At 38.8% G+C, this 21,853-nt stretch overlaps 3 protein-coding genes and 1 long non-coding RNA gene across 9 annotated transcripts in view; 3 read left to right on the top strand and 1 right to left on the bottom strand.

The window, feature by feature from the left end:
* LOC101938126 (uncharacterized) overlaps positions 1-3,694 on the bottom strand; it is a 14,570-nt gene extending 10,876 nt beyond the window's left edge. For both annotated transcript variants that reach the window (XR_010594843.1, XR_256433.4), the window contains exon 1: positions 3,555-3,694. This is a non-coding gene — a long non-coding RNA (uncharacterized LOC101938126). The remainder of the gene's footprint in view (positions 1-3,554) is intronic.
* The window catches only part of HOXB3 (homeobox B3), a 58,426-nt gene that overhangs the window by 10,853 nt on the left and 25,720 nt on the right, over positions 1-21,853 (top strand). The window contains exon 1 of one of the 5 annotated variants that reach the window (XM_065577996.1): positions 3,899-4,034. The exons of 1 other annotated variant lie outside the window; for it this stretch is intronic. The gene's annotated coding sequence lies outside the window, so the exon portion shown is untranslated. Of the gene's footprint in view, positions 1-3,898; positions 4,035-21,721 lie in introns of those variants that run through there. 3 more of the 5 variants (XM_042844513.2, XM_065577998.1, XM_042844512.2) reach the window with 3 other exon arrangements.
* On the top strand, positions 385-21,760 carry HOXB5 (homeobox B5). Its single transcript, XM_005301895.4, has 3 exons — positions 385-934; positions 1,689-4,034; positions 21,628-21,760. The coding sequence occupies exons 1-2, from the start codon at positions 385-387 to the stop codon at positions 1,934-1,936; spliced, it is 798 nt and encodes a 265-aa protein (XP_005301952.1). The 3' UTR covers positions 1,937-4,034; positions 21,628-21,760.
* HOXB4 (homeobox B4) lies at positions 17,374-21,760 on the top strand. The gene is made up of 3 exons (XM_005301896.4): positions 17,374-18,087; positions 18,780-20,563; positions 21,628-21,760. The coding sequence occupies exons 1-2, from the start codon at positions 17,664-17,666 to the stop codon at positions 19,091-19,093; spliced, it is 738 nt and encodes a 245-aa protein (XP_005301953.1). The 5' UTR covers positions 17,374-17,663; the 3' UTR covers positions 19,094-20,563; positions 21,628-21,760.

Raw genomic sequence — 21,853 nt, 5'->3', positions numbered from 1 at the left:
AAAAAAATTAAGGGTGGGTAGTCACCCTCCATGCCTGCTAAGTCACCCTGTCCCCAGTAGGTGGCGCAGTCCGCCAACATGGCGCAATCTCTGTCTTCTGATTTTTTTTTTAAGCCTTGCATTGACTTGGGCCTAACGATTCTCAGATCGTCATTATTTGTAACCATAGAGCATGAATTACCTCTTGAGGTCATCAGTGAGAATTTACGACTGGTCAACAAAAGCACGTGATTACCAAACGCCCCCCCACCCCCCATATTTGGCCGCATACATAGCAAAAACGAAGTACAGTGCATTGCTATAATTCATTAATACATCATAAATCGTCAAGCACAGGGTTATAACGACCACGAGCCACAAATCAAGCCCTCCAAAATAACCCAAATGAGCTCTTACTTTGTAAACTCGTTCTCAGGGCGCTATCCAAATGGCCCCGACTATCAGTTGCTAAATTATGGGACCAGCAGTTCTATGAACGGTTCGTACAGAGATTCAAGCACCATGCATTCCAGCTCTTATGGCTACAACTACAATGGGATGGACCTTAGCATCAACCGCTCAACCTCCTCTAGCCACTTTGGGGCTGTGGGAGAAAGCTCCCGCAGCTTCCCTTCGCCCGCTCAGGAGAGCAGGTTTAGACAAGCGTCTAGCTGTTCCTTGTCCTCTCCCGAGTCCCTTCCCTGCTCCAACAGCGACAACCATGGAGGCAAACCCGCCCCGTCCCCCTCCGACCAGGCTACTTCTGCCAGCACCAACACAAATTTCACAGAAATAGACGAGACCAGCGCGTCTTCGGGAACCGAAGAGGGCACCCAAATAAACAGCAGCAATATTCCCCGGGCACAGGCAGAGCCCGTCGCTACATCCACAGCTGCAACAGAAGGGCAGACACCACAGATATTCCCTTGGATGAGGAAGCTTCACATTAGCCATGGTACAGATACTTTTTTATTTTTTTTCCTCCCCCCCTTTTTTTCCCTCCCTTCTTCTTTTTTTCTTCCTTCCTTCCCCTGGCTTTATTTGAAGGCGCCTGATAAGTAATCCAGCTATTTATCGCATTGTATTTATTTATCTGCTCGCTGATTTAAAACAGAAAACTGCCTTTGATGCTTGTTTTGGGGGGTGATAGATTTGTAACCCCTGTCGCTAAATCTGAGGTTATTTAATATATATATATATATGTATAGAAAGAGAGAGAGAGAAGGTCATTTAAAACTGCGGGGTTATTTGCGGATGGGGGAGGGAAGGGGGGTGAGGAAAAGGAAAGGGAAGAACTGATCATTAAAACAGGCTCTCTATGCACAGATGGGGCTCCCAATCCTTTATTATTATTTTTGGTGTGTGTGTTCTTGACAATCTGCTAATTACAAAATAAAAAACCAAGAGTCGATCCATTGCACCAGGAACAGTGGTGGTTTTGTTTGTTTGTTTTTTAAATGACAATATTTAACAGATCCAAACACACACACGTAGCTGGAATTATGAGAGGTTTAGGCTGCGAGGTTAAATTGTGAATATTGAATTGTATATGCCGGAACTGGGGGATGGAGGGAGGGGGATCTACACGTGGGGGAGGGGGTGTTATTTTAAAATAACCGAGTGAACGTTCGTGATTGTCCTGGGAAGATTAATAATTTGCCTTTTTTATAAAAACAAAACCAAACACCAATGTTGTCCATATTATTCAGACATGACTGGACCAGACGGTAAAAGGGCACGAACCGCCTATACTCGCTACCAGACCCTAGAATTGGAAAAGGAATTTCACTTCAATAGATATCTCACCCGCAGGAGGAGAATAGAAATCGCCCATGCTCTGTGCCTCTCCGAAAGGCAAATTAAAATCTGGTTCCAAAACAGAAGAATGAAGTGGAAGAAAGATAATAAACTGAAAAGCATGAGTGTAGCATCCGCGGGCAGCGCCTTCCAGCCATAAATTATAGAAAAGGAATATCAAGGAAAGAAAGAAGAGAAGAAAGGGGGGTGGGAGAAACAGCACCATATCTTAGTTTCAGAGTACTGTACAGTAAGGCACCTTTTTTCGGCATGTTGTTGATATTTTAAACAACTCCTATGGTACTGTTATCCCAGGACTGCGCTCCTGTTGTGTTTTTATTTTTGTTTTAATTTTATTTTTTAATTATTATTATTATTTTTTAATTTCCCAGATGCTCCTCCACGCTCTTGATGTTCTAATAAATGTTTGTGCCAGTGCTATCTTGATGCTTTCTGGAAAGCTAGCATGTTTTATGTGAGCCCTTTAAATGTTATAACTTATTTATAAATTGATAACAGATACGGTGGTTTGTTTGTTTTTATCTGAGTTTACAGCTATGGGGAGGGGGGGGAGATTTATTCTCTGCCTAAGCTAAAGTTGGGATTCCTGCACTAAAATAGCAGAAAAAAAAATCAAAAAACTGTAAAGAAAAAAATAAAAAGCAAAAAAGCTCTTGTATCTTTTTGTCTTCAAATTGTCGAATCTGTGGTTTAGTTCAAATGTAAGGCCATGCTTTCTAGTTCCCAGGCTAATTCTGAGACGTGTTCTTAGACGTGGGTAAACTTCACTATTAAAAAAAAAATGTATAAAATTGGACCAACCATAAAGTGTTCCAATGTCTGTAAATACTAGAAATATTTCTGATGTGACTAATAGACAGTTGGTAGTGGGCAGAGTGAATGCAGTGTTATGTGTAAAATGGCATCTGTTCATGTCTAGCTGCCTGTTAGTATTTTGCCAATACGCTTTTTGTATTTGTTTGTAGCTTTACTTCAAGTCAAATAAACATTTCTCCTATTCACAAAGGCTCCCATTCGTATTTTCTACACATCGCTTGAGTCTTAACGCTGATAGTTCGCAGTACGTTCTAAACACATGGGTGGCATAGAGCTTGTGCTGTGTTAGGAGCATTTGCCAAACGCTACCCACCCTTCGCTCTCCTGCATAGCACTTTGGAAACCCTCAGAAGCCAAAAAATGCAAAGTTCACATAATAGAATCTCATCGCTGAGGAGGAAAGCAAATGCATTCTACAGAGGAAATGCGACCTGTCATAGTTTCCAAACTTTGTTTCGTCAATAGAAAAGAAAAAAAGTCCGAATATCAAATAACACAAGCTGTTTTAAAGTAGCTTAAGTTACAATAACAAGATATAAATGCTTTGCGAAATATATTTATGTGCATTTGAGGAACGGGCCTATATTACTTTTTGAAAAATAAAGAGATCTATCTATCTATCCATGCGCTCGCTGATCTATAAACACCCCTCCACCCCTCACCCTCAATCTCCTGAGCATACTGGTTTTATATCCTACTTTCTGGCTCAACATGTAAATAACAGTTCTGTAACTACTCATACTCACTACAAAGCCTATTTTCGCTGCAAATAACTAACATAATCAAAGGTGGCAAATGTTTCTATTTTGCTATCCAGGATTTCTTATAAGGCACAAGATACTTCAGTTAAAGTCTCTCTGCTGGCAAAATGCGACTGACATATTTACAATATAGTTCAGGTTTTTGTTCGTATTAAGTAAAGTTGGATCTTATAAACTTACCAAACTTAATCTCCCACTGTTTAGGTACTTCTTAAGTGATTTTGAGAAGAATGTGAGGTGGACTGTCAGCTCCAAAACCATTTGCTCGCCTTCCCCTGATATATAGTTCTCTCTATATATATTTTACCAATAGCAAACTATACCAAAAGTAGGTATGACATTTAGATGTCAAATGGATAGGGTTTTATCTAGAAGTTAGATCGTAAAAATCGCCCAGACCTCAGACAGATACCCCTCACTGGCTCTCAAAAGTCACGTGAGGTCCATAAAGTTAGTTTTATGGTTTTGGGGAGTTGACAATGTACAATATATTTCACATTCTCTAGAATGTTAAGTGACACTTTAACTGCTTGGTTTGGCTTGTAAGGGGCAGAAATGGGTGAGCACTTTTCCAGATGAGATAAACCCTTGCAATTGCTGGTATCATGCTTTGCTGGTCCAGTGTTCAGTCCAGAGGACCAATAGTTTGGGCTCCTGAAAGTAAGTCCTTCTGAAATATTATCTGATTAAACTATTTTAAGGGTTATATTGCTAAAGATTGAGCGGGGTGAAGGAGGGGGGTATCTCTCTCTCTCTCTTTCTCTCTCTCTCTTTCCAAAGCTTTATTTCTCACTTTTAAAAGGTCCAAATTCTTACACTCCCCAGATTTGATGTTTCATTAGGTCTCAGCAAAGCTCTGAGGCCCATATGCAAGCAACGTAAACTTTGTGGAATGAGGGGAAATAGAATTCCGTAAAGATTAATTACGATTGCATTGCAAACGCCATCCAATCTTTGCCTAGGGGCATATGTACTTCAGACAAACTTTGTTTTATTCTTAGCCATGTCAATAGAGACTCAGTTATTGGAGGTTGCTTTGGTGAGTTTTATACTGATCACAGTCACGAGCAAATATGGGTCAGGCTTTGGCATTTCAAGGTTCCTGTTGTATATTTATATTCTTGGTTTCATTCACACCCTTTAAGAATTTTAATTCTTTTTTTATCCTGAGTTGCAAGGAACATTTTTAGCCTTTTCCTTGGCCTGGGTATAGACCAAAATATTCGTTCTGGGCGTTTTTTCTTTCTGTAGACAGTATCCTAACAGTTCCCTGGTTTGTTTGTACAATATGTGGACACTGGATTACTGCCGTTATGTCTTTCTTCAGTTTGCCTTTAAGTGACTACAAAAATAATAAAAATCAAAAAATCAAACATGCTGCTGTTTGCATAATGGGGGTGGATTCGATTAACTTTAAACCCTATATATGTCGAGTATATGTATTCCTAAGGTATTGTTTTTGCTTCTATAAAGAAGGGACAGTTCTGGGGAAAAAAAACTAATTAAAACAGCTTTTTCTTTGAGAAAATAAGCAAGTTATCAGAGAAGGGCGAAAAAGAGAGATGCACTGAGTATTTACCATGACTGGGACATCAGCTAGCAGTGGTAAAGTCCTGGTGAGGTGTCTATTTTCCTTTATGTTTACAAGGCTACAGCCCAAAACGCCTGTCACAAAGTCGCGTTCAGGAATCTTAACATGAAACACTCTATCCAACGCATCGAGCCTCGCTAAACTTACATTGAAAAGATTTTTAACTAACGGGTTTCCCCCGTGCCCCCTCCCCCCCCCCCATCAGACTGATTTTTTTTTTTACCAGCACAAACAAATCCTCAGAGAAGTGAGGGCTGCTTTTTCATTCTTTTTTAACTCTAGGTGTTTACATTTTCATTGGGGAAAAAGAATCTGTATCTGCCCACTCACATTTGTAATTCTGTTCCTGTAGCTTTAAAAAGCTTTAAAAGAAAATATACTGTGAGGAGAGATTTTTTTTTCCTTGGGTCCCAGAATGTTGGAGCAGCCACTAAGCGTTCCATTTCCCCTCTTAAGCAGGATTTTTTTTAATGGCAGAGCAACATTTGGTGGACACATGTCCGTCTCTTTCACACAGAGCAAAAGAACGCCACCATCTTGCGCAGTTTGGGGATAGTTTTTCCTTCCTTGGGCTGTTTTTCCTGTCCTAGTCCGTGTGTCTGATGTTATCTTTATTGGCACAATTTCAACTTCTAGATTCTATTTGACCCAATTGACTGACTATCCTAGAACTCGTGACTAATATTCTGATACGAAATCAAAATTCTGGCCAGGGAGACTTGGGGTCATGGGGGGCGGGAGAGTGATAGGTAGTTGAGTCATTTTAATTTTAACATCCTGATCTGATTATCTGACCGAGTCGTATGCTTCTTTATCAGCTCATAATAAAGACATTCGCTGGCTTCTAGACACGTGAATGGAATGGGTCTAAAGTGTGAAGTTTGCAACCAACACACCACAGATTACAGAAATCTTGCCTACACAGCAAGAGAAATATTTACTGAAGGTAAATAGGGTGTAGGTATGATGGGGTGGTACCAAATTACTGACCTGAACATTCTTTAGCCATCTGGTTTGTATTGATGTTAAGAAATAATGTTGACTGATGCAAATTACCACCACCAGGCTAGGTGAGTATTGTCATTCACCTACCGTAGTACCGGAATGACAATGTAACTGCAAGGAAATATATATTTGACAATGACAGTGTAACTGCAGGGGAATATATATATATATATATATATATATATATATATATATATATATATATATATATATATATATATATATATATATATATATATATATATATATATATATATATATATATATATATATATATATATATATATATATATATATATATATATTACGTTAATCCAAAACTTTTACTCTATCTATCTATCTATCTATCTATCTATCTATCTATCTATCTATCTATCTAAATTTGGATTAATGTCATATTCCCATATCCTGATTCAAAAGGCAAAAAGGTTGCACATTAGGGTTTCAGTATGTGTATATTATCCCAGTCAAACTTTCCTTTAAAATCAGGTCTAATGACCCAAAGCATACAATATATCAACCACCATTTTTAATTACATGGAATATGCAACATGTTAATGGGATGGAAAGAACAATCAAAGACAGATAGGATACATAGAAAGTCCATCTTCACTTAGAAATGCAGACTGAACCCCAGGTCGGTTTATTCTTTCTGCATAATCTTCTACATCACTACACTGATATTAAGGAGTTTATTTAACACAGTTTAAAGCAGAATGGAAACAATCCTTGTATGATTTCCATTTTTATCCCAGTCAGTCTTTGCTACAGTACCAGGTAACCTCATTTATTTCAGGAATCTCAACCTTTTACAAAAGTTTGTAGTAGGTATGGAACTGGGCCTTATTACATCACCTAAGCATGTTTTAGAAATTATATTCCTGCCATATTAAAATCCTGTCCCCTTCTTATGCACTTTAAAAACTCCTGCTTTCTACCTATATTGCTTTCTCTGTCTCTTACAGGCTGGGTTTATTTGTGTTGTTCTAGTCTCCCCAGCTTCCTGTGTGGCTAATGTGTACAACTGGCTACCACTTTAAAGCAAAGAAGGATTCACAGGCTCAAAATCTTTCTCTCCCCACTCCCCACCACCCCGCCCCTACGTCCTTAAAAAAAAAAAACACCTCCCTTTGCTGGTGAACTGAGGAAGTATAAGAAGAGGAAACAGGAAAACAGAACTCTGACCGTTCAGATAGGCGAGGGTTCCCATTGCATTTTTCATCCTTTCCCTCCCTTTAATGGTATACATCAGACAGTGGAACAATTAGTTCTTCAGCGGCTGTAGAAGATAGAATACATATGAGATATTTTACTACTAGGTGTGTGTGTGTGTGTGTGTGTGTGTGTGTGTGTGTGTGTTTCTCATGGAAATGACAATTGATTTGAAAATAAAACAGCCCATTTGTTTATTTTTAAACTTCCCTTGAGGTTCTTTCTATTCATCTTTACAGACCTACCACAGCTGCATTTATATATGAGGAATATATACATATAAAGAATCTGGTTTAAAAAATATATATATGGAAGGTAGTATGCTTATCAGGAAATAAATATTTGTCTGTTTGACCAACAACATACAGGATCAGACCCAAAGCCGACTGATTCAGTGAATCCGGTTGGGCCTATAAGAAGCCCATTAATTTACCAAATCCACTGGAAATGCTATGACTAATAAAAATAGGCATATGGGTATAATTTTTTTTTATGGACAGCTTTAGAATTTCTTTCCACTCATGAAGGATCTCAGTGGAGTTGGGTAAACAAAGTAAAAGTGTTTCCTGCTCTTGAAATAAAAATATTCCTCATATATGGCAAATTAGTGGAGGATCTAGCGCATGATAATATATCTATACCAGTGTCCATCTTCTGAGATGGCAATGTTGAACATCTATATTAATTAACATAGCCATTCCCCTCATATACACCCTCTCAAAAGTGACTTTTTGAACATATAGTGAATGTTCAGAATTCTATGCTTCTACATCCTCTGTATAAACAACATCGACAGCAGTCAGACAACCCTTATCTCAGAAAGTATCTGCTCTATCCACTCAGCAAATCAATCAGCTATATAAAAGAGACATGTCAAAGAAAAAATAGACAGTAAAGTGAAAATTCAATATTAAAATAACCTTCTGGCTTTGGTAAAGCAATACGTGGAAGACCGTGGTAGAAACAACCCTCATTAGATGTATAGATAGATATAGCAATAGAAACCGTTCAAACAAAAGGCAATTCAGTATCACTGTGTCCTTTCCAGGCTACCTAGACTATCATGGCATAGAAGGCTTGATTGCTTTAAAAAAAATAATAATAACAACCAAGCAAATTCTAAACTAAACGTTTTGTATGGCTTTTTAGCGTTTTCCTGTAGGCGTTTTTTATTTGGATGTAAAACGGAAGCAATAGAGATGAAATAATTTTATTTCACCCTTGTTTCAAAAACAAACAAACTTAGAAACCAAACCAAACTTACCCAAGGTAACCTAGTTACCGATGTGTATGAGGTCTTATTTTATTCAACAAAAAGTGATTAAAATCTGTTAAAGGATTTAATTAAGAGAATGAAATGAAAAGGAAGGGGGCACAAATGGGTTGGGGGAAAAAAAGCAAAGCTATTCTAAACGATTAAATCGCCATTTTAACAGTATAATGGGGTTTGCATACTGAAAAGAGAAATCAGAGCTCATATCTCATCAATAATTCATAGGAACCCGGGATCATTTCGAGGTCAGCAGACTAGTCAGAGCGGCTTCCATCGAGGAGCGCTAAGACACCCTATCAAAATACAATCGTTATATCTCACACGTACACGGGGGTCCGCAGGTCACAGTTTTAAGAACAACCTAAACTGCTTTTTTTTTTTTTTTTTGGAAAGAAAAAAAGCCCGACAACAACTCACGAATCAAATGGATTGGTTGTTCGAATACCAAAAAGGTTTTGGGGGAAAAAAAGCCATCACATTGGAGATGGTCATATTGCTCCAAGCTAGCGAGAACAACAATAACAAACGGGACAAATACTTTTTTTTTTTTTTTTTTGGCAAGCCAAACGGGTCATTTTGCAATACACCCCCCCCAAAATTCTCCCTTTCTTTATTAAAAAAAAAGGGGGGGTTGGAATAATATTGTTTCTATTTATCTGGGCAAAGATAATCTGGAGGGGAGAGGGATGAGTAGCTGTAATTCACTGATTTTTTTAAACTAATTAGCTATTTGTTTGTAATAGTCTTGTGAGTCATCCTCACCTACACAAAAATACCCCATCTCTGAGGGTTTCACATCACTGCTTCACAGAAGCCAACTCCCTTTCCTACAAGCACTCTCCAGAAAACGCAACGATAGAATTGCAGTTTCAGACAAATTTCTCATGTCTTCCCACCTTTTTAAAAAATACAATTATTATTGTTGTTATTATTATTATTATTCGTTAGAACTGAAAGGAGCTAAGTTACCTAATTATTTAAAATTCACGTGATAAAAGATCGTCCCGCAATTAGGAAACCCAAGAATTGCTGAAGTGATTTATTTCGGCTTGTATCTTCCTCTGGGGTCTCTGTCAACTCATGGATTTAATTTAAGACTAAAACTTTCTCTAAGAATACTGAACGTTCTGAATATTTATATCGAATATCTGAGTCACCCTCTATCATCTTTTCTCCCATCGTGGTAAATAAATGGCAGTTTAAAGGGGGCATGGAAAACTTAGCTCTAGAGGTGTCTACCCTTTGCAGTTTCCCCATGTTCCTTTACCCTAACTAGCTTTAAAAAGAAACTGTTTTGACAGGAAGCGTTGAAAGAGTAAGACTGTCTGAGTTTTCTTTTCTCTCTTCCTCTCTTTTGATGAATGTCTTTTTAACATCTATAGATATACATACATAGATTAGCCCTTCGTGTCAAAACAAATTACAGCATTTTTTTTAAAAAGGGAAGATGTAATTAGCTTAGTGGCAAATTAATTTAAAAAAATCTTTAATTTTTTGGAAGATTTAAAACAGTATAAATCGGAGGGAAACTGATTTGGGGAGAAAATTTGGTGAAATCTTTGAGCCTGTAACGTCCCCAAGCAACCAGCAGAGCTCGCTTCAGACCAAGTTCACAGTCATGACAGGGTCTCTGAGTTGTTCGTTAAAGTAGCTAGAGCTTGGTTTTTGGTCTCTGTCGGTTCTTTTTGTGCCACAGCAGATTCCGCCCCCCCCCCAATTCCCGCCCCAAGACCTCCCCACACAAACTTATCTCTCAGACCTCCAGTCCCCCACAGATAACCAAAAGCTCCTCTAATCACCCAGTCCTCCAGCGCGGGGGGAAAAACATTAGAACAGGCTAATTAGTGCAGTCAACAACTCACCTAGTCAACAACTCACCTATTTGACATCCCATTAGGCAAATAAAACAGAAATAATTCAAAATGAGATGAATCCAGCTGTGATTTAAGGGACTTTTTTTTCTCTTGTTCTTCTAAACACACAGAGATAAAAGAAAAGTGTAAAGGGGGGGAAAAAAATCCGACAGCCTATGAACCTGATGACTTGATGTAGAGAAACACATCTAATGTTTGCAAAGCCTGGACATTTTGTCCCCCCCTTGACAAAGAAGGAACCCAGAAATGTTAAGAGGGTTTTAAAAAATAGGGAAATCTGTACAGCTTTACTTTCTGAAGACGTAGAAGGTGACTATGGTCTTTGGGGGGCTTGTTAATACAGCATTATAGCGCAAGGGGTCAAAAAGTTGAGGGTCAAAAGTTTACGCTGTGCGTGACTCAGTCTTCTGTATAGCCTGATAGACTGGATGTCAGTGTTTAAAAAAAAAAAAAAGGGTAGTGGTTTGGCGAAGGGGGTGGGGTGGAGAGAGGAAAGATCCTTTTCTTATGGGCAGAGATGAGAGAAAATGATAGCGAGGTAAGAGAGAGACGGGTAACAAGCTGCCAACCTAGAGAGAGAGAAACAGGCAGTGGGGGCTGGCAATTCAAAATGAGACGCCGGTAGAAAATAAGGTGGATGAATTAGGTTGGGTCTCCAGTGAGGAAATGTGTAGTGACTTCTAAATACTTTGCTAAAAAAGATAACCTTTGAAACACCATATAGAATCCAATTAAAAGAATACAAGGGCAAAATACATTTATTAAATCCAATTACATGGAAGTCCCTATAGGATATTAACGTGAGCTGTTATGCATATATACATATATATGACTTTAGAATGAATATTCTTTTATATATATATGAGCTGTTATGCATATATGTGTGTGTGTGTGTGTGTGTGTGTGTGTGTGTGTGTGTGTGTGTGTGTGTGTGTGACTTTAGAATGAACATTCTTTTATATATCTATATATATATGAGCTGTTATGCGTATATATAAATGTATATATGTGACTTTAGAATGAATATTCTTATATATATATATAAACTTTCATTCTATAGTCACGTATATATTACATGTAAACAAATATATAAAGAATGTTCATTTTACAGGCGTTTTCATCATTTTAACCTCCAGACTGAATGTTCTAACACTTGGAATATATACTAATGAAAATACTGTTTAAAAAAAATCTAAAGGACAAAATAAACATTATTTATCGTGTATACAATAAGCGATGGTCTTTACACCTCAACTGTATCTAATCCACAATGCCGCCTCCTATACACAGTAAATAGGGTGATGGTTAACAAATTATTAAATGCACATGAAGGCTTTTTGAAAAAGTATCCATTATGCCCTTTGGTCCAGTTTAACTATCTCATTTTGCCCTTCCCTATTCTTTCCTTCGGAATTTGAATTAAATGTGTTATATTTATTGCTAGAAATGTGAATCCATTCTGGCCAGTTGCAACCGTTTAATGAACTGATATAATAACTATTTCCCTTGGCATTTCACAGTTATTTCAACAAACACTGCTATACTTTGCATCCCCAAACTTCAAATATTATTTTTATCGAGGCTGGGGGTGCAGAAAGCTACTTTTCAATAGAGTCTAAAGCAAATATTTGAAGCTATGCCGACTCTTAAAAAAAATCGCAAATTTGCTTTTGTTCTCCCTTTTAAATATCGGCAGTGACTAAATACTTATAACACGCGTCATTTTTCTTGGAAAAAGAGAGGGAGAGAGAATGTTAGAATCCTGGGAAAGGCATCCTGGATAACCCATTTGCTTTGCCGATTTGAGTATGTTCATACAGTGGGTGAAATTCGAGAGAATGTGAAGCGTTTTGGTTCGCGTGATAAGGCTGGGGGTTAATTAATTACCACGAATTTGCTTGGTATTTATAAAATATCACTATACAAGAGCTACCGTTTAGTGCTAACTTGGGCCATCCATCTTTTCGCTCTTGTAATTACTATACTTATCTCTATAGAACAGTCATTTCAACTCCAGGTTTATATAACAGGTAATAGATAACAACTGTCATTTGTTGTCGGGATATTAACACAAGCAGGTATAATTTCGAGGCCATCCTAATAATAATAACAACGTTTAACTTTCAGTTTAGGAATGCAAATCTCTACGGTTCTCTGGAAGATTCACTTGAAGTAACAAGTTTTTAAAAAAAAACCAAACCAAACCAAACCAAACAAAAAAAAACCGAGGAGACGAAATGAACATATTATTTGCAAGGATATTTCTAGTTTATCTACCTTGTTTTCCCCCTTTCCTCTGTGTCTGAGTGCGTGGATTTGTATATAACATAAAAGCAGTGGAAATAAAATTAAAGAATGAGATTTCTTCAAAAACAATAGATTAAAGGTGCTTCTAATCCCAATTTACTTTTCAAATTACTTGTTCTATCACCGGAACAAGCACGATGCTACAGTGTGTGTGGTTGTGTGTGTGTATATATATATATATTAACGATAGATAGATAGATAGATAGATAGATAGATAGATAGATAGATAGATAGATAGATAGATAGATAGATCTGTAAACTCAGTGCAGGCGGCTTTAAAAAATATGTAGCCTATATGACTCAGATATCCTAGAGATTATTAACCTTTATCCCCTTAGTAATGCATACTACACCTATCATTTGGGTATTTAAAGGATGTGGGGGGGGGAATGTTGCCGTTCCTTCTTTCAAGTACAGATCTTTGTAAATTTTTGTAAAGCGTTTAAAATATAGTGATACGCCCAGTCGATCAGAAAACAGACGATTCAAACCTTCTATGAATCGTTTGCTTAGAGAGGAAAAACTGGGGTGACCTGTTTTCCATCTAAACTTACATTCACCCGATTTTTTTATTATTAATTTTTAACTGTGATCTAGATCAAGTTGACTCTTATTAAAAGTCCCATCCTAGAGAATCATCTCAGGCTTCGTGTTATGTAGAGGAAGTCCCTGCTTATTACGAGACACCAAAACGTTGATGCTTTCGATTGCAAAGAAAGCAAGACTGGCAGTCATAATTATTGGATGACTAGGACTCCTTCAAAAAAAATCTTCAAAGGGAAATTTATAAACAAAATGATGTGCACTAAGCTCACTTGGAATTTCAAGCAATCGAGGAAAGGTCTGAATAAAATTCTTTGCCCTGCCATTTTTCTCCAAAGTAATGACCTGGGTAAAATTCAATATGACCGAGAGAACTATGCAAGCGTATTATAGACCAGTGGGAGCGGCCCCCGGAGTGGGGTGAAACTCAGGTCAGAGCGTCTAACAAATATTAAAATGTTCAAGGGACTCGGGACACGCCTAGCTGTTTAACAAAGACTGACAAAGTATGAGATTAATACGAAAACTTGCGGGTTTCCAAACCCAAAATACTCAGAAGGGCCTATCGCTTGCTCCCTGCCAGTAGCAGTTTTTTGTTTGTCTTTAAAGACAATAGTGGTGTATGCTGGGGGGAGGAAGGGGGGCGAAAGAGGGGTTCTTATCGAGAAATAATCCCTCTTCAGGGGGAAGATAGCAGAGAGGAACTCGGCTCTTGGGTTGGGGGTTCTTTTATTTGTTTGTTTTGTGCCCGGAAAGCTTTACGAACTTTTGTGGGGGCTTCCTCGAGTGCCATAGGAGATTGTTTTGAGCTGGGGACTGGGGGGGAGGGGGGCTTTTATTTTTTTAAAGGTATGTATTGTTGCTTTTTTTTGGCGTTGCACCTAGAGAGAGCGGGAATGGGCAGGAAAAGGGGTCGCTTTCAGAGGTCATGCACTCAACCTGTAGAACTGAAAGGTAAGAAAAGCGTGTGATGCAATCAGGGGGACAAGTGGTGTGGGGGTGGGGGGGAGGAGAGATCGGATACAATTCTAGATGTCTTCTTGATCATTTTTTTTTCAAGGTAGGAGGCTATGGATAGGAGTGGGTCAGAAAAGGGGCTGCTTAGGAATTAAGGGTGCATTTGGGGGGATTTTGCCTTGGCAGGTGTCTCATCACTTCAGCGATCCTCTCCTCTTAAGCTCCTTCTCTCGGAGCTTTTTTATAGTCTTAATGGTTCCTCCCGCCTGCTTTCCTTTTATTGTATAATATAAATAAACAGCGAGACGGCAGGCCGACCCTGCTAACAGTCGAAAGGGAGAGAGGTAGGTTTGGATGGCGGCTAAGCGGCTTCCCCCCTTTGAAATGGAGAGAGAACATTAGCTAGATCTATCTTTCTAAACTTCCGAAACGTTAGACGTTTTTATGAGCGGAATAGAAAGTGTGAAAAAAGTGCAGGCGTGTGTGTGTGTGTGTGTGTGTGTGTGTGTGTGTGTGTGTGTGTGTGTGTGTTGGGGCTGGGGGGAGTACAGGGCAGTATCGTTTTCTTTTTAATTCGGGATCTGAAGCTGTTATGTGAGACTTCTGGAGGAAAAAAAAAAGATTTCTGGCAAACACTAGGGGTGCTGGTGCTGCTAAAACCCCTTTGTCATTGCAAAGGAAAATTAAAACGGGATGTTTTGGGGAGGGGGCTGTAAGGGAGGGGGTATCAATCCAGAATAGGCCCTACCTAGCTGTTTATGTTTAAGGTATAGGATTTACCGGTGTTGGTTAGGGTATTGAGGCTGTTGGGGAAATTAACAAAAGGACGCAGAGGCAGATGGAATCAAAATACAAAAGTGTAGTCGGAGTGGACTGTTTTGCTAGAATTGGTTTATTATAGTTTCAGTCTTTACTTTGTGCTAGCATATTTTATTTGAATTCTTATTTCATTATAGCACACTGAATAGAAGGCGGTCTATTTCTGGGTCACTGTCTGTTCCCCGGTACACTTGAGGGGTTTGGGGGCTTTTGTGCAGACTTGGGACCTCCTTGTCTTGTGTGAAAGGCATTATAAAGCAACCCCCGAGATCTGCTTGGTGTGCAAGAAACTTTTTGTGAGTGTTAGACGCTTGGGAGCCTGCAAAGGGTAGATTTTACCAGTTCTCGTTGAGAAGTGCTCTCAATTGTCTTACCTTGGCGGTAGATATTGCGAGCGATACAGTCGACTCACCTTTAAGCAGCCGGAAAATCTTAACGCATGATGTGTCCCAAACAAGCGGTGTTCATTCATTCTCTGCCTTACAAGGTTTTTTTTTTTAAAGCAGTGCTATTTGAAATATATTTCGATTTGAGGGGAGGGGGAAAACAGTATTTCCAGCCAATGAAGGGGGAAATGTAGCATCTTTATGGCATCGTCTGTGACTGGGTGCTGTTAAAATATGATTAAATCAGAGATATTCAAACAAAAACGTGTGCTGCTCCCTTCTGATTTTTTTGGTGGGGTTGGGGTGGAGGAGCGTGTTATACTTTTAATCTCTGGAGCTACTGGGATTTTAAACGAAGTCTCAACATGATGCTATTCTCATTCGTTCCGAATGAAGGTTCATTAGCTAGACAGTATGAATATTTTATTACTTTCGGAAATGAAACTCCTTTGATCTTTTTCTCGGGTTATAAAAAGAATTGCCTGTCATAAAAAAAAAAAGAATATCGCCCCATCTGCCTTTATATTCTGTATTTATTTTCATCTGTTTCTCTTTCCCCACCCCCACCCCGTAATTTACTTTTATAACAAAAAAACTTTGGATGACCTTCAGAAACTCAAAAAAAAAATTTCTGAAATGTTTGTCTCTGTGGATCAGTGGATGATATTGAAACGACCACATTTGGAGTGAAAATTAACGATTACATTTAAATTTGAAATGAATGATAATTTGGGACTCTACTTATGCTTTTAGATATAGTCGAGGATTATTTTTTGGAACATAATGCTAAACTAATGTTCAGTGTATCAATGAATAGGTAGGAACGTACTGTATTACTTTTATAGCCGAACCATTACTCGCTCTGTATTTCGAATGGGTGAATTTCATTATTTGTTTTTCCTCTGGAAAGTGGAAATTTTAACCATATTTATTCATAGATTAATTCTTTTAGTAGCAAAGCTCTTGTATGAAAAATAATAATACTAATAATAAATTAAATCGAAGAGAATTATTACAGTTAAGTGAAGTTAGAAGATTTCTGACCAAGAAAGATGCATCTGTCTTCTATATGTACCCTGTAGATCCGAATTTGTGTAAAGGAAATTGTGTCACAAATTCGTATCTAGGGGAATATGTAGTTGACACAAACACTACAGTCATTCTCCCTGAAGAAAAATAAAACTAAATAAAAGGATGAAAAGAAGCCTTGGCCAGAAGATCGTTTTTATAACCGAAAAGACATATTTGGGTATTTACCTAAACTCCCAACTCTAGTACTCCTGTGGTAAACTGCATCACCTTGTTCTAATAAACATCTGAGCTGCAATGGGTGTCAGAAGTATTACGTCACTGAATGCAGGCGGAAAAACGCTGGTGCTTTAAACTGTATAATTGCTTAAATTACACTAGGTATAAATAATCCAGCCAAACGCTGCCCTGTTTCCTGATTTTTATGAAGGGATTATTAGGTGCTTCGATTTTAAACACCCGTCCAAATGTTGCTTTTTTAATCACGTTTATTACAATGGGGGAGAAGGGAACAGCACTGAGACTAGTTAATTTTATCTTTAATTGTCCATAAAGCCCTTTATTTCGTGTTCAGAGGAAGGGCTGTCCCTTCCACCCATGGCTGGAAAATGGTCAATCGAATACCGAAGCTAAATGTGTTTTAGGAGCCTCGGTACCCCGAATTAACTGATGAATTTTCCATCGATCCAAAACAAGCCCTATTTATCTCTGCCAGTATCTCAGCGCAGAGTCGCTACTCAAACCGCTTCATATCACCTACATTAAGAACGAAATTTAAACACCAGCCAGAGGGATCTCAATGTATCATCTGCCAGGGCATTCATTTTGATCCAGAGCGGATTTCCCTCCCTCCCCCCCCAAATTACTGCAAATAATCTTTCCCCCCCCTGTAACACACAACTAAGCCAAGACACACCTACTGAAGGGAGTGGGGATTTGTTATCACGAGGGGTTAAGTGGTGACATTAGGGGTTTAGAACTCGAGATGCTAATCTGGGTAAGTAGCATTGTGCAGGAGCACGAAATTTCACCCTGGCTGAAAATATGTAAATATTGGTGGTTTAAAAAAAAAATCCTACAGGAGTAAGAATGCCCCTGTGTGAGGATATTTCCTTATCCGGGAATCGCAGGGAACCTCGCCATTGGCCGCCGGTGTCACATGGATTCCTAACTTTGTTCACTTGACAGTCTGTAGGAGGGTTTTACGAAACAGGAAAACGAGTAGGGGGGGATAGGAATAAATTTTAGTATATTTTTTTTGTGTGTGTGTGTGTGTGCAAATCAAAGAAATTAATGGCCATGAGTTCGTTTTTGATCAACTCCAACTATGTGGATCCCAAGTTCCCACCCTGCGAAGAATATTCTCAGAATGATTACCTTCCCAATCACTCTCCGGGATATTACAGCAGCCAGAGGCGAGAGACCACTTTCCAACATGAGGCGATGTACCAGCCACGGTCAGCCTGCAACGAGCCGCCCTACCCAGTTTGTCAGGGCTCCGGCCACCAGCCAGCGGTGCTCTCCCCCAGGGATCATGTTCATCCTTCTGCCGGACTTCAGAGCCACCTCTCCGAGCCAAATCACCACTGTGAGTCGGTCACCCCCAGCCCTCCTCCGCCCTCCTGTAGCCAAAACTCTATGAACCAAAGCCCATCTAATTCTTCTTGCAAAGAGCCAGTAGTTTATCCCTGGATGAAAAAAGTCCATGTAAGCACGGGTAAGTGAACTAAAGTGGCTTTTGCTTTATACTAACTAGCACCTCAAAGTCTTGTGGAAAGCCTATTGCACCAGTTGTAAAATAACCATTCGTGGAGATTTACGATCGCCTGTTTGCAGAGCAGTATAATTACATCCTCCATAAATTTTTATGGCTCTACTTGGCCAAGTGCCTTTGAAGTCTCTGTTACCATCCTCCTCCAATTTCTTGCAGGCTACTTTTTTATGGCTGTTGAATCTTCATAAGTTACGTTTTATGTTTTTGTAATTTGTATTTAAGTGGTGGGTTGAGTAAACTTTTACTATTTTTCCTCTCACTTTTTTTTTGACGTGTTATTGAAAAGAGAGGGTGTATGGATGGGGGAGAGGGGATTTTATGGATTTTAAGGAGCATAGATGGTGTATATATATAAACTATAATTGCACCATCTATGTTATCAAGGAGAGTATGTTGTAAAATATGTCTAGGGAAGTTTAAAACACATCTAGACATGGATGTACGTCATGCAATCAGGCTGGAGTGAGGGGGTTGGAGATGGGTTAAGTGTATATTTCTGGAAGATCGGGGTGCATCTTTCTGCTTCGAGTAGTCTCCCAGCAAAACAGTGTGTGACACTTAACAAAATTTAAAGGGGCAGCTCAGTAATTCTTTTTTTTCTCTTCTCCCCCACTCCCTCCTTTGTGTTTGTTCAGTAAACCCCAGTTGCACAGGAGGGGAACCGAAGCGCTCCCGGACAGCGTATACCAGGCAGCAAGTCCTGGAACTGGAGAAAGAATTCCACTATAATCGCTATCTCACGCGGAGGCGCAGAGTAGAAATTGCCCATTCTCTTTGCCTGTCCGAGCGCCAGATCAAAATATGGTTCCAGAACAGGAGGATGAAATGGAAAAAAGATAATAAATTACCAAATACCAAGATCAGGTCTAATTCTTCCAACGCTTCTGCAAGCCTGCAGATACAAGGAGGTTCTCAGAACCGAGCCAATGTACCAGCCACCGGCCTATAATTGTTTCGTGTGTGTGTGTGTGTGTGTGTGTGTGTGTGTGTGTGTGTATGTGTGTGTGTGTGTGTATGTGTGTAGGAGACACATGATAATTTTTTTATGTTCCCAGGGGCGTAACGGGGGCATACTCTTTATTTATAAAGGAGGGAAACTCAGCTACAAAACAAACAAACAAACAACAGAGATGTGCTTTTGTGCTCTCTCCCATTAAAAGAAGGCTGTAGATAGTAGTTTTCAAATTTGGCTAAGATGAATCCTTGTTTCATCTTTAATCACGCCAAACTCTGCCCCATTTGTCATGTTTACTCTCCCGTACAAAGGATGGACCTTATGCTTGCGATTACCTCGACAACCAGTGTTCACTTTAATAAATGAGGCACAGTTTCTTCGAGAGAAACTGAATTTTCTTTTCTTTTCTTTTGCTTCCTACCAGCCACAAAGCGAAAGTTTCTATTCAGATCCCCAAGGGCACAGCAGTTCTGGCAACTGTAACACAGCCCTATAGACCAAAAACAAACAAACAACAACGACCCCTACTCCATGCGGTATGAGGACCGGGGGGCCAGAATAGATGTTGAGTATTGTAATGATCAGGGTCATACAGATGGAGAAAGAAGAGACTGGCACAATTTAAAACAAACCGAGTGAAATCTGGGGTGGGGGGTTGGGAAGGAGACCAACATAATGAAGACTTCTGTAAGAAACCCCCTGCCATTTTTGAGTCCAGCAGGTTAATTACCTCACTTGAAAATCTGGAGGGGGGGGGGCAACGTATTTAGTTTAGAAACTTGATGATCAAATAATGCCACCTGAATTTAAACCTTCGTCAAAGGCGGTGTGGGGAGGGAGGGTTCTTTGCTTCTCCACTAAGATTCAGTCCATTTTTGTACTGAGCATATGAATAAAAAATGGAAGGTGGGGATCCCCTTCTTTCTTGATGGAAAAGGGGTTATGAACTTCGTACAGATTTTTTTTTCCTTTCCATGTTCTATAGTACTTGACATTCCGAGCTGATGTGATTTCAAAGAACTTTTGGGATCTTGGGTCCCCCTTCCAGTTGTTCATTTGAATTACCTCCTATTGTTCTTTGTGATATTCATGATAACTTGTACATAGCCGAATTAAAGCGACTAGAAATAAAAGTTTCGTTGTGACTATAAACCTTGTGTGTTTAAAAAAATAAGTGTTTTTTTAATTGAAAATGTGTTAGTTTTATAAGGATTTCTGTCAATTACACCTCGCTAATGAAAACAAAATATGTTTGACTATAGGGTATCTCAGCCTTAAGTACTGCTCAGCCTTACATATTGTGATTTATTTATTCTAAGCACATATTAATATGGTTGCATGATATGTTCACAAACTGGTTTCAGCAGTGTTGGTCATTAAAGCGCTACATTGTATTAAGGAATTAAAACAGCAGTGTATTCCTCAGGAGAGGCTACTTCATTTTAAAAAATCTCCTTCTCCAAGGTATTTAATGCATTAATGAGTATAATTTTTGCACAGATGTTTCTCGGTGTTTGCAGGTTTTCTGTGTATTTTTATATTACAAAGGAGCTGGCTACTGCAATAGCTCAAACCCTGACAAGCAAATAGATAATCAAGAAGACAAATGGCTTCTTTTGTGAGCCACAGCTCTTGTATTAATTTTCATTTTCTTGCTCATAGAAAGTATCGAAAATACTGTTCAGGGCGAAATAACATTCCAGTTCTAAGTTACAATTTTTTTTAAAGGGGGTGGGGTTGGGGGAAGGAGGCCTCTAGACCATACAAAGAAAATCATAATGTTCTGAATCATTCCCTATAAGAAAATGGTTTTCGCTTATTTATGAGATTTTATTAATTTCTCTAAGTAATGATTAAAATACCCACAACATTATTAAGAACAAAGACCTGGCTTGGAATATTTAAAGTGGTAGAATGGCTATTTGTGTTCTTAGGGTACTTAGCCATTTAACTCAAATAAACTGCGTTCAAAACTTGTCCCTTCCTCCCCCACCTCAATAAATCGTCCATTACGTCTTTTATTCTATTGACTTTGTAACAGTTTGTAAGAAATATTTATATGGTCATGTGATACAGAGCCGCTACACGTCTTGTGTTGGAAAAATGGAGTTGTGTATGTATTTGATTAACTTTTGCCCCTTTAAAGGCAAAAAGAGCAAACCTTCAGAGTTTTTATTTCGACGAGGGGTGGTGGGGACTGCATTTATTCTGATGGCTGATTTTTCCCCCCTTTGATCTGCTTCCTATGTAAAGGCGATGCAATTTTCAGATAGAAGCTATGCTCTTAAGGGTACCAAAACAGTTCTTAAAAAGCATATGCTGTTAGGAATGCAACTTCTATAGAACAAAATCAAAGCTGGAAAGTATGAATAGAATTGAAGGGGGAGAAAAGAAGATTTCTATAGGACCTAAAAGTTCACAGCCATTATAAGCAGACAGAAGCCAAGAAAAATGCGAGAATTATACAGAAAATCATTAATCACTTCTTTTCTTTAAATACTTATCCTTTCCCCATTGTTATTCAACAGCAAATCTCCGCAGACCGTCTGTTGGGAAAAAAGTACCCGGAGTCCTACAAAAATCTTCAAGGGGAATAATAACAATAAAAAAATCTGGATCATAAAGTTGAAAACTTTTTTTTTTTTTTTTTGGAAAACAAAACGAAACAAACAACAACTCTCACTTGGGAAGAATCCACTCAAACCATGAATACCGTCTATGGGGCGTTGGAAAAAGGATGTGGGAATGCACAAG

The sequence above is a fragment of the Chrysemys picta genome, chromosome 24 (genome assembly GCF_011386835.1).
Source record: "Chrysemys picta bellii isolate R12L10 chromosome 24, ASM1138683v2, whole genome shotgun sequence".
NCBI lineage: Eukaryota > Metazoa > Chordata > Testudines > Emydidae > Chrysemys > Chrysemys picta.
The sequence above is the reverse complement of the archived record's forward strand: the minus strand, read 5'-3'. Positions and strand labels throughout refer to the sequence as shown.

What these genes read in the sequence shown, in the direction of transcription:
- HOXB5 (XM_005301895.4), top strand. Translation starts at nt 385, where the DNA reads ATGAGCTCTTACTTTGTAAACTCGTTCTCAGGGCGCTATCCAAATGGC. An exon ending in GAAGCTTCACATTAGCCATG is followed by an intron (nt 935 to 1,688) that starts GTACAGATACTT and finishes CATATTATTCAG; the next exon opens with ACATGACTGGACCAGACGGT.
- HOXB4 (XM_005301896.4), top strand. Translation starts at nt 17,664, where the DNA reads ATGGCCATGAGTTCGTTTTTGATCAACTCCAACTATGTGGATCCCAAG. An exon ending in AAAAGTCCATGTAAGCACGG is followed by an intron (nt 18,088 to 18,779) that starts GTAAGTGAACTA and finishes GTGTTTGTTCAG; the next exon opens with TAAACCCCAGTTGCACAGGA.